The sequence below is a fragment of the Colletotrichum spaethianum genome (assembly GCF_022836535.1).
Source record: "Colletotrichum spaethianum MAFF 239500 DNA, contig08, whole genome shotgun sequence".
In the NCBI taxonomy this organism is placed as follows: Eukaryota; Fungi; Ascomycota; class Sordariomycetes; order Glomerellales; family Glomerellaceae; genus Colletotrichum; species Colletotrichum spaethianum.
Window position 1 is genome coordinate 600,612 of NW_026054778.1, and position 11,745 is coordinate 612,356.

Genomic DNA, 11,745 nt, shown 5'->3' on the forward strand with positions numbered 1-11,745 from the left:
CGTTCCCGTTTCGTGCTTATTTATTTTGGATCTATTGGCATGTCTTGACCCAGCTGGGTTTCCCCGTAGATACAGAGGAAAAGGAGAATGACGCTAGAGCGGATAAGCAAAGTGCCACTGTATTTTCAGACTGTCGAGGAACCGCATGCTAGGAGTGCATCCCTTCATGGGGACGTACGCAACGCACAGACGGACCGGGCGCGGCCGCAGCTCCTTCATCGGCGTGCAAAGACAGACCAGAAAAAAGAAAAGAAAAAGTGTGAGAAAAGTGGATACATAAATGCTGGTGGCCTGGGCCATGAGGTGATGTATGGCAGAAGTCCGCCGTTGCACGCATGCTTGCTAGAGACGGGCGCGCCGCCGACGAAGCAGCGCGGGTCCACCTCTTAAAAGACCCATGGAGTAGGTGGAAGATCCGCGTCGAAAGATGCTGCTTATGGAGAAGAATGCCTGGCAAGCCGTATTGCTGTCTCTCCCATCGCCGACGTCGTGTTCGCGGTGACGTTCCGGAAGACGAAGAGCCACCGATTTTTAGACCTTGCCGCAAAATACGCCTCAAGGTGCCAACGGGCGACGAAGCAAGGCATAAATTGGCGTCTGCCCTGACAACCCCGTCAGAACCCTGGTTTCTGGGCCTCGCCGAGCAAGGAGAACCAGGGTGACTGGATGGATCCGGGAGGACAGAGTGCGTCACTCGGAACCAAGAAAGACTGTCTGCAGCGCGGCCGTGAAGGAGAGGGCGAGGCCTGTCGGAAAATCTCTGCAAGGCTTTCCAACACAGTCAATTTAAAGCACCTTGGCTGTTGGCCGGGACAACAGGGAGGGACCTGCCAGGCTGAGCGCCATTCGGGTCAGCTGGAAGTCGTGAGCGTGGTAGGCCGTCGTCATATATTGATGGCTAGGGACGGCTGGTCGGCGAAGGACTCTGCATCGTATCTAGACCTTTCTTTTTGCTGCGAGACCCTTTCCAGCGAAGACTGGCGAAGCACCGACAGGATCGTTGAGGCCACCCTATATCTATCTGTAACCGAAACCGCTTCGCCGGACCACCGAAGCGTCCTGTGTGCCGTGCTGCTCCGCTTCGCAAACCGACGAGCGACTTTGAATTTTTTTCCAATTCATCGACTGTCTCTCTTTCTTCATCCTGGATCATTTTTGCGACACAACAGAAACTTGTGGACGACAGCCCTACTACGTGTTCGAGGGGACACAAAGACACAACTTTGTCGGAGTTGTCTCTCCGAGGCCAATGCCGACGAACGATCAGACGCCGGCGCATCCGTGAGCTCATACAACAACCAAAGACGAAGACGAGAACACAAAAGGCCGGTTGGCGAGTCCAAGACGACACACGCACACGCACACGCGCACACACGGGCGCGGCTTACAGTCTCGACAATTCTGCTCCCTCGGAGAACGCAACTCTAGAGAAACCAAAACCAAAACCAAAACCAACAATCAGCGAAGACGATCCGAGGCAGGACTGATCAGCGGCCCCCACTTCTGTTTTTGCAACGGGACGGCAGCAACACAATCTGGTGGGCATCAAGCTGCAGGAACGCTCATCCCGGGCGAGTTGGATCCGAACCATATCGCGCAGCAAAGTGGTGGAGGAAAGCGAGGACGCAGCCGATCGTGTCTCCCCCTCCCCCCATCGTTCCTGCACCTCTAGCGTACGAACCTCTGTGCCTTGCGGCGTCTGGCTTCTGGCGTCCGGCATTTACGGCCAAAGTCCAGACTTGGCCCGGGTTTCTCGGGTTACAGGTCCAAGGGTCCTCTCGCTCCTGCCTACCTTACCTTACCCCAAAGTGGGTGAGGCGACCTGAGAGGTGTGAGCCCTGAGGGAAGGAAGGATCTCTCCTCCTCCCCCAGCCTCTCCGTGCCAGCTAATTACTGGCCTTCCCAAAATGCTGGGACTGAGCTGTACTAATCCAATTTCGGCCATTTCCCCCCTGAGCGCACTCTCCACCCTTCATTCACCGTCAGCCTGCCTTTGGTTGCTCATTCGAGCGTTATTATTCACCAATTGTTCATTTCCGTCAGTCGTCAACTGCACTTGTGCCTGCGCCCTTGCTTGTGCCTGCAGCAGCTGCAGCACCACCGGCAGGTCACCGACCACGACGTCGCCCTATCGTCCGCCTGTCGAGGTCCGCGTCGCTTGTCGACCCAACGCCAGGGCCAAGACCACCATCACTACTACTCCTACTACCACCACCGCCATCAACAAGACGGCCATTTACGCCTTTCGCCATCTTCTCCCGCCGCGACTCACCATTGGCCGCATTGCCCACGCTTGCATTGAAAAAACGATCGCCGTTCAAGCAAAAGCCAAAGGTGCTATCCGAGCCACTATCGTCGCTGCTTCCCTTTCCTGCTGGTCCTGCACTTGCACGACTTTGCATTTCTTTGTCCGTGTCCCCACACAGCTAGCAGCAAACCTAATCCCTCTGCTGCGCGACCCGACTCTGGCCATCCGACGACATCTTTGCTCTAGTCACACCCGGTCCTCCTCCTCCCTTTACTCTCTGCCCCAGCGACCATTGCAATCACCCCTCTCGCTCTTCCTGGCATTGCCGCCGCTGCCGCTTAAAGAGGCCCTGGCGACCTCAAAGAGCTTGACCCAGGCGCTGCTGCAAACTCCTCCTCGCCGAAAAGACTCATTCCCCACCGTGCCCCGTAAGGCCGTCGTCCTCGCGGCGGCCTTCGTTAAAACATTCCTCCCACGGCTTCCCACGCGCCAAACACGTCTCCGTCACCGGCCACCTTAGATGCATCCGCAAATTCACGACTCGCCACGCTTTCGCAGCAGCCCGCTTATCCTGGCGCTTCGCCCGACCTGCAACGTCCAGTAGCCGCCGCCGGCTTGTCCCAAACCCGCCCTCCATCCCTGCCACGCCAATACGACCCCAAAGAATACTTCCTGCAGTCTCCCTTTCGGAATCGTGCAGCCTCCTCTGCTGCCCGCCGACTTCCTCACCTCTCTGCTGCTCGTCTCTGGAACCCGACCAACTCCACCCCCAGGCTCCCTGACAAGCCCGTCCGCAAACGACGTCCATCGACACCGCCCCCGCCTGCCGTTCTGCTATCTCATCCGACTCTCGATCCATATTCCGTCGACCCTGCCGATCCCCTGGGAATTGGCGCAGGCGACTATCCGTTGCTGACTCTCCCAGAGCAGCGCCAGACGCGGCACTCTACGTCCACCCGCACGAGCCTTCAGGTCGACCGCAGTGGTATCGCCGAACATCGCATTAGCCTTCCGCCCTCGCTTCGACACTCGTACGACGGAAGGAGGTCCGCGGATCCTTCCCCAACATTTCCTGGTCCCGACTTTGGCACCGCCGCCGATAAAGAAACCGCCTCTACAGAGCCTCCCATCGAACCACAACTAACCGACCTGCGGTACTACAGGCAGAGTGCCTCAAGCCCTGTCATTCGAGATTTTGCCATTACTCTCCATACAGACAAGGGAAAGACGGTGATGGATCAGAGAACCGATAGCCAGGCGCGAGGCGCCTCCAAGGACCTGGAACGAGGACCGGATGTGCTCCCGCGCCATTCCAATGTATCGGCCGGCGATGGAATTGGATCGGCCATTTCTTCCTCAGACTCATCGATCATGGGAGAGGAGCTGCCGCCGGATTTAGGCGAAGAATGGGGACCGCAACACCCTTGTTTCCCTCATCTCAACCCTCACGTTCCTCTCGACTCGCCCGAGTATCGAAACACCCGAATTATTCGCATACGTCGAGACTGGTTGATAGAAGGAGACCTGGCGCCGACGTTTTCCAACCTGTACCCCGAGATCCTGGACCCGGCAGGCTTGTCGGAACAGGAGTTTCGAAGGGTCATCGACAAACTCAATGGCGAGCTCATTCCCATCTTTAGCCCGTATAATTGGAGAAATGTGGTGGACGGCTTGCTGGGCCTTGTGACGGGCTGGTTGTGGGATGATCTGGGCTTCACCGGCGTCAAGGCTCGACTGAAGCGCCTAGAACGCTGGATTGACCAGTGGAACACCGAGATGGAGAAGACTGTTGGCAACGACGACAGCTCAATGGCGCCGCGAATCATCTCCTTGAGGAAAACTGGTTACATGACGGTAAGTCGAATCCTGCACCTCGCCCCGATTAGGACAGTGTACTAACCTGGACTGTAGCTGGACATTCAAATCCCTGATCCAGAAATCGCTCCAGCTCCTAGCACACCTGGGGGCTCGAGATCCGAAGGCATGCCAACGGAGCCGCCAGCTGTCGTGACGGCATAACCTTTGACGGCGAATACCGGCTCGCCTTTCTGTGTACCCTTCGCTTCGAATTCGTATTTCACCATACACTCTTTCTAATACTGGATCGGCCGCGGCGTGGGACGAACCGACATGAGTTTATACGACCGTAGCCTCTCTACTGCATGAGGCACTCGATATCCATTTATTACCCGGGGGTATTTGGCCTTTCTTATTTGCCACGGCCCCCATCCTACCACTAGTACCTTATACCAAGGCATGGCGCGGAGTTTAGGATCCCTTTGGCTGGGATAGTTACGAACGTTATTTTGAATGAATTTTTTCCCTCTCGCTCGTTGCCTTGACGCTTTTGATCATGTTTCTACTTCCACGAGTCAGAGTCAAACAGGAGTGCTCCTGAGACGCAGTGGAACATGGTTGTGCACGGAAATCGGGACATGGCGAGCCTTGTGATTAGGCTCGACTCGAAGCGAAGAGTTGGTGTTCAGGACCCTGTGATTTTATGTAGATGCCCATCATCATTTCAACCTTCGCCTTGTTTGTCTCTCATGGTTCCGCTCAAATGCCTTCATGTGACCTTTTGCCGTCTTCGCACTCACGTGTGGTATGTAAGCTTTCCATGCTACATCCCCTCGGCTACGACGCGGAGCCCCGTCAACAAAGGGGATGGGAGCGTCTCCTGTCGCAGACTTCACGTGCGTTGCCAACAACCCCATGGCGACACCCGCGACAACCCCGACGCTTGACCGCCGAGACGCACATCTTTGTCGAAAGAGGATGAACTTCACACCTCATGGCCAAGTTCTAGACTCGTACTAGGAGTCTACCAGCGTGTTGGCACGGGCGAAGTGTGCGTTTTCCGTGATACTGAAGCACCGTTAAAAGGTAGCAATACGAAGATGCGCGCTCGATCCGCCAGGCTATCGAGCCACTCCCGCAGCTCACTGTTGAGCCTGAACCATCGCAGCGGGATCCGGCAGTGGCGTCAGACGTGGCAGACGAGCCACCCGGGTCGTCTGCTCAAGCTGGCCGTGGCCTTCGCTCAGCCATGATCGGATGCGTACGTGGGTCGCGGCCGGCGGGGCGATGGCGGGCCGTTCGTCCAGGAACGTCTTGGTGTTGTAACATGGGGGAGCAGAGGGGTTGGAGGGCCTTGCGAGCGGCCGCGGGGACGGTCGGGACGCAGCTTGGTAGTGCCAGGTAGGCCGAAGGAATGAATCTGGGAGATGCAGGACCAGCTGCGTTTTACCATGATTCCGAGCCTGTGTGCCGAGACTGTGCTCTGACTATCATCCCATGCAATCGAAGGACTACGCATATCCTCAGCAGGACTGTCGAGCCCCTCCTTATACGACGGAGGCGGAGAGGATGCAGAGTCGTGCGTTCTCGAAACATGACTGACACGGACGTATTGGGAGCTGCCATCAGTCGACTTCATCAGCGTCAGACTAGTGATGGATGTTAGCTAATACCTTGTACATTCTGGGGTATGACAACCGCGGCACTCACTCTGTGTCTTTTTGCAACGAGACTCCCAGCTGCTGCTCTACTCGCCCTGAGGCTGGCCCCTCGCGGAGCCATGGGAAAACCCTGCCGAGACCCAGGGTCCGCGTGACCCGACGGTAGGTTCTCTTTGCGTCCTCCGTCATACCAAAGAAGTAGAAAATGGGCAGGGCCGTCGCGATGACGAAATACTGATGGTTCAGCTCAAAGAAGCTGAGGCTGTCGCTAGGGAGGAGCAGGATGGTGTCCCAAGGGTATGGATTGGCTTGCTGCCGGATTTTATTGAAATCGAAGCCGTAAGAGAGGAAGTTTGTTCTGAACTGGACGACAGCCATGTAGCAGTCCAAGGGGCTGTAGGGTACTATGACGCAGACCATGACGAAGAAAAGCCGCCATCGCGTTCGGCCCGCTCGCGTGGCGGCAGAGCTGTTGGACATGAGTGCCGAGCGGGTAGCCTGCGCGATCGAACTGTAACGCCTCCAGGTGAGGACTACACGTCGTGAGTGCGAGGTTTTCGATCTCACGTACGAGGACTTACCAGCGTAGTAAACCGACACGAGAACCGCAAGCAGGCGTGGGGCCAGGAAGAATACGACAAAGGGCCAGCTCGGGTGACTACTCCACATGCAACCGGTCAGGGTGGCAATCCTGAACCTCTGGGAGGATATCGGGTACAGCAGGCCCGTTTGGATGATGGGAAGTGGAAACATGATCAAGGCCTGAACGAGTGTCTTCCTGCGCTTCTCTCGGCCAGATAAGGGGCTGGCCCGCGACAGGTCCATCTGCTGCGCAAGGTTGCGCGTGATGGCGACGACCGAGAGCCAGAACAGAGGCATGAGAGGCTGGTAGACGTAGGCGTGGACATCGCACCAGACCTGGCCGTCCCACCACTCATACACGTTGTCATCACGCCAAATGAGGGCGTTGGCGATCGTAAGGCAGTTGGCGACGATGACCGTGCCGACCAGGACGGCCGGGGCGAGCTCGCCTTGGCGGCACAGGTTCCTGAGCGGCACCCAGCAGCCGGCGTTGGCCGCAAGGGCGAGGACGACGCGGCAGACAAGGTTCGCTTGGAGGTACGGGTTGGTGTACGGCGCCAATGGAGGGTTGGGAACCAGGGGAGAAGTGCGTGCTATGACTGTGCTGGCAATGGCCGCCATATCGAAAGGTTGAAGTGCTGTTGGTGCTCAGAGATCCGGTAGAGCTCCCTTTCTCTTGAGAAATGGGAGGAACTGGACCACTTTCCGACTAATAACATTCGTTGAACACGAAGACGAGCCGAGACAAAGGAGGCAGGCAGGGAAGCTTGAAAACTGTCGAGAGTGGTGGTTGCTAAGGGCAGGTGAGGATGCCTTGAGTATATCAAGTGAAGAGAACGATGAACCCCCGAATACGCTTACAATCAGCTCCTGACTTGGTCATAAGAAAGATGTAGTGAGATGTTGGCAGTGAACGACGACCATTAAGGGGGAACGAAGCAGAGATGGGAGGCAGAACCGAGGGTAATGTAGAGAATCAGGGCATGTTGCAGGATATAAGGATGAGTTAGAACTAGCCGAGTATGCCCTAACGAAGAAGACAAGGCGGGAAGCATACTTTGTTTAAAAAGGAAGGGCAGAGCACGAACGGGACAGCAGGTTGGACACCACTTGCTTGGGCCGCAAGTGCGGTCCCGAGTTCGTGTCATCTGTCCACCCATAGCCCTCTTTCGATACGGCTTTTCAGAAATCTCGTACCAAAGCCATTGACCTGTGGTCTTTGCGGACTCATTCCCCCGTGTGAGCCGCAACGGAAAGCCTGGTTTGAGCAGGGTGTTGTCTTTGAGCAAACATCCGCTCAGGCTACGGTCATATGTGATGGGTTTGAGCCACAACTCGACTTGTAGAACAAGACTCGGAGTTCATGAAACTCGGATTGCCGTGTGCGAATACTTTCCAGCCCGTCAAGAGCCGGGTGCATCAATTGAAGCTGCGCAGATACATCTAGAGGTATGTTGTCCACTAATATTACCCCATTTGGGGCAGGCAAAGTTGAACATGGCAGAGAAGTCAAATTGAAAGGTGAGACCTATTGATTGCAATGTAGTTACGGCAACCAAAGACCTTTCTACTGATCGGAGCAAAGACTGTTCCCAGAGCAGAGGATCGTGGGATGAGTTGGACCATTATGAAGTGATAAATTACCCCCCAAAGAGAGGTACCCCAAGTTTTGAAGGCTCGGATTGGTGAGTGCAACCTCGATAACTCGACATTGGAAAAACCAGGCGAACGATGCTGCAACCCCGGCTGTCAAGTCAATGCGCAAACTCAGGGATCTCAGGCTGGGCGGGAGGTGCACGAGCCACGGCGAGCAGCAAACGACCGCGGCAGCGTGCCTGAACCCCCTGGATTATGGACCGCGTCGACGGGCGCGCGCACCGCGAGCAAACTGATAGCTCCCATTTCCAGCTTCGCTCCCTCCCCCCTCAAACGACTGTCTCCGTCTCGTCAATTCCGACACATCAACACCACTCGCTACACCTTTGTCCTTCTTCCACTCCTTCATCACCACCCGTTTTATTGCCCACCACAACGAAATCAACCACAAAAAAAGAAAAATGTCTGCCACCACCCTCTTCCGCCGCGCCGCCGCCGCGCCGCGCATCGCCCGCGCCTTCAGCACCTCCCCCTCTCACAACGTCGCGCGCATCACCATCGTTGGCAACCTCGCCGACACCCCCGAGCTCCAGCCCACCAGCACCGGCCGCGAGATCCTCAAGTACGCAGTCGCGAGCAACAGCGGCCCCAAGGACAACCGCCAGACCAGCTGGTTCCGCGTCACCAGCTTCGAGCCCGAGGGTCCCCGCCGCGACTTCCTCCAGAGCCTGCCCAAGGGGTACGATATCCCGACCTCTGATAACTGTGGAAATGGAGCGCCGGAAAGCTAACGTGCGGCTACAGATCTCTGGTCTTCGTCGAGGGCGATGCCTCCATGAGCACCTACCAGGACGCCGAGGGCAAGACCCGCAGCTCCCTGAACGTTGTCCAGCGTACGTCTTCCCACAAACCGCGCTGCCCCTTGACCGCCATGCCAAGGTATCCTAACATCTCGTCCAGGCAATATTGAGGTCCTCAGACGCCCTCAGACCGGCACCAACGCCAGCGAGTAAACGCGTCCTTCCTCTAGCACTGACGAACCGGAGTTCTTTACCACGTATGACCGACGAAGACGAGTGTGTCCTTGAGAATCTTGACCTGACCTGGCCCTCTCTCTCCACTCTTGACGGGATTTCCTTTATTTTGTGTAAAACGACTGACAGTTGGGCCGGTTGAGGCGCGTTGTACAAAAAGCACTTTCCTAGGACGATAATTGATACCACGGGTTGCTCCTCTCACGCACCGATTGTTGCCTTGCGCAGCTCCATTCAAGTTGCTGCCTCACTCAATGCCTCACATGTCACCGAAACAAGTCAAGGACCATCTAAAACAGCCCGTCTTTTTTTGTTGAGGTTCTATTCAAAGTGACTCGTCCGTGGGCAAACTGCCGTTATCAGACGAGTGTGCAGCTATCCATGCAACCAAAGCCGGCAGCAACACCGCCCTCGTTGCTGGTGTCGCCCTTGGTGCGAAGCAAGTAGCCCGCCTCCTCATTGTGAACAACCTCCCCAGTGCCCTGGTTCCAAACAGTCGTGCCGTAAATGCCAAGCTCGCAGATAACACCGCCCTCCTCGAGGTTACCGTTGCGGAGGATGATGTTGTCCTGCTTGGGCGGGGTGATGAGTTCCATCAAGATGTAGGAACCCCAATGCGTCTCGGGGGTCTTCTTCAGGAACTCGGGGATGTCCTCGCGGTAGTGGTTGTTGCCGCCGCCCTCCCTCTGCGGCTTGAGCACGTAGTTCTTGCAGAGCTCGGGGTCCAGGGCGATCTTGCGTGCCTTGAGACCGGCCTCGGAGGCGTCCATGGGGAAGATGTTTGTGAATGTCTGGAAGACCTCGGCCGTCTGCGGCGCGTCGTCGGGGATGAACCGGCCCAACACCGAAGGCGACGATCCCGACCTCGGTGTGGCCAGGACCTGCTGGATCTTCTTGCTGCCCGCCAGCTGCGTCAGAACGGTCGGGCACTTGACGGCCGCCGACCTCTCGAGGTGGTAGCGGGCCTCCCAAGCGCTCTCGTCCGGGTAGTCGGAGGGATCGTACCAGCACCGCAGGTAGGCGACGGCGACCTCGAAGACCTTTGACGGGTCCCGGGGCAGCTTGTAGAGCAGCTGCCGCTTGGGCGTGGCGGCGACCTCGGTGTGCCGCAGGAGCTCGGAGCAGGGGACGCGGAAGACGGGGACGGGGTCGTCGGGGGAGCTGGCGAGGGCGTACTCGAGGTGGCGCTGGTCAAAGATGTTGCGCTCGCCGCCCTGGACAACGAAGATGACGCACTTCTTGTGGCCGAGCTCCGAGGGGCCATAGGCGTCGAAGGCGGCGCGGATGCCGCCGGAGAGGCCCTGCACGCTCTTGTTTTCGGGCAGGTTGAGAGAACCGGACTCGATGGCGCGGTCCAGCAAGGGGTACTCTGCCACGGAGAGGAACCTGGGGTCGTCAGTCGTTGGCTTTGGGTCCATGGGTATGGGCAATTACTTGTGGAGTAGCGAGGTGCGGGATGAAAGGCCACCGAAAGACGAGGCTATCGTGTTGAACTCGACCTGCTTAACCTGACGCTTGGGCTCGCCTGAAGACATGTCTTGGTGGACAAGGTAGTCCGACCTGAACAGCCCTAGGGAAAGTTTCTACCACTCCTTAGTCTCGTCTTGGGATGGTGAGGTAGAACATACCTGAGTGTACCCCTCCTTCTTCACTCGCACATGGGTATCCCACAGCTTACTGATGAAATCATCGCCGCCCTTGACTCTACACATCGTTAAACAAGAATAACAAGGGACGGTCTTCAGTACAACGAATCAGGTCGTGACGTACTCGTTCACCATTGCACTCAGAAAGTCCTCATCTCTGCTGATGGCAGCGTAAAGCTCGTTGTAAGTTTGCTGAACAGACCTCGCCTGCTCGAAACATGACCGAGGGAACGGACTAGGGAAGAGCGTGACCGGTACGTTGACAGCCAGAATGCCCTTGGGATCCGACTCGGGCGAGACGACGGTGGGAGGTGGTCGGACAGACAGACCGTTGCCAATGGCCCAGTCCTTGACGGTTTGTACGAGGGCGTCCTGCTCCGACTGAGACAGCCGGGGCGGGTACTGCTCTTTGGTGAGGGTCGAAGTCGCCATCTCAAAGAAAACTTTCCTGCTAGGAGTAAGAGGCCAAAACTCTCAAGACAGCCTTCTGTAGACTCCGGCGGCACGGGCGTGTAAGGACCAGTCGGCTTGGCGATGCGAGTGAGTGATTAATAATTGTCGGCCAACGCTAGATGAATCGATTATCTGGATGACCAAGTGGGGCTTCGTGACTACAGTTGCCAAAGGTTGTGAAGAGAGGTGGAGAGTAGGTAAGCAAAAGTCCAACTCGTTTGGATGTACAACTCAAGTAGATACGATGTCGGGTGAGGAGCCAGTGAGAATCACAATGAGGATGTTGAACTGGAGGGGAGAGAAATCGGTTGCCCCACCACTAGCATCCACGTCCACCTTGGGACTGGGTTTCCTACAACAATGGCTTGTACGATGCAAGTAAGACGTGATCAGGTTAAGCGGGGAGGCAACTCTATAATACACATATGAGTCGCGAGTATATCAACAACAACTAGAGACGAAGTCAAAGGCTTGGTGACAGTTTAGCAAACCTCAATCAGCAGGAGACAATTGTTATGGCTTGATTCTACCTGGCTGAACATTGTGCAATAACGCCAAAGCGGTACCTAGCCAGGCACTTTTTAACTGCAACCGCCTCTCATTACCCCTCCATCCCACTAAACATTGATAAGGAAACTGATCCTCAACTACCTATCTTAACGCCGAAGGTTGCCATCTAGTCACGTGCAAGGTAAGCAAACCAACAGCTAAGAAGGCAATTGGCCACT

The 11,745-nt window shown here is 56.5% G+C and overlaps 5 protein-coding genes across 5 annotated transcripts; 2 read left to right on the plus strand and 3 right to left on the minus strand.

The window, feature by feature from the left end:
• Positions 1-3,481: 3,481 nt before the first annotated feature.
• On the plus strand, positions 3,482-4,267 carry ColSpa_04014 (Ras-like protein; the record flags this gene model as incomplete). Its single annotated transcript, XM_049270226.1, has 2 exons — positions 3,482-4,102; positions 4,160-4,267. 2 exons carry the CDS (start codon positions 3,482-3,484, stop codon positions 4,265-4,267), a joined length of 729 nt encoding a protein of 242 aa, XP_049126183.1.
• A 920-nt stretch (positions 4,268-5,187) lies between these two features.
• On the minus strand, positions 5,188-6,909 carry ColSpa_04015 (pheromone a factor receptor; the record flags this gene model as incomplete). The annotated part of the gene is made up of 4 exons (XM_049270227.1): positions 5,188-5,465; positions 5,534-5,694; positions 5,756-6,239; positions 6,288-6,909. The coding sequence occupies 4 exons, from the start codon at positions 6,907-6,909 to the stop codon at positions 5,188-5,190; spliced, it is 1,545 nt and encodes a 514-aa protein (XP_049126184.1).
• Positions 6,910-8,345: 1,436 nt separating this feature from the next.
• Positions 8,346-8,897, plus strand: ColSpa_04016 (single-stranded TG1-3 DNA-binding protein; the record flags this gene model as incomplete). The annotated part of the gene is made up of 3 exons (XM_049270228.1): positions 8,346-8,623; positions 8,689-8,777; positions 8,845-8,897. 3 exons carry the CDS (start codon positions 8,346-8,348, stop codon positions 8,895-8,897), a joined length of 420 nt encoding a protein of 139 aa, XP_049126185.1.
• Positions 8,898-9,277: 380 nt separating this feature from the next.
• Positions 9,278-10,336, minus strand: ColSpa_04017 (glutathione synthetase; the record flags this gene model as incomplete). Its single annotated transcript, XM_049270229.1, has 1 exon — positions 9,278-10,336. The coding sequence occupies one exon, from the start codon at positions 10,334-10,336 to the stop codon at positions 9,278-9,280; it is 1,059 nt and encodes a 352-aa protein (XP_049126186.1).
• Positions 10,337-10,348: 12 nt separating this feature from the next.
• Positions 10,349-10,996, minus strand: ColSpa_04018 (glutathione synthetase; the record flags this gene model as incomplete). Its single annotated transcript, XM_049270230.1, has 3 exons — positions 10,349-10,501; positions 10,547-10,622; positions 10,689-10,996. The coding sequence occupies 3 exons, from the start codon at positions 10,994-10,996 to the stop codon at positions 10,349-10,351; spliced, it is 537 nt and encodes a 178-aa protein (XP_049126187.1).
• Positions 10,997-11,745: the final 749 nt, after the last annotated feature.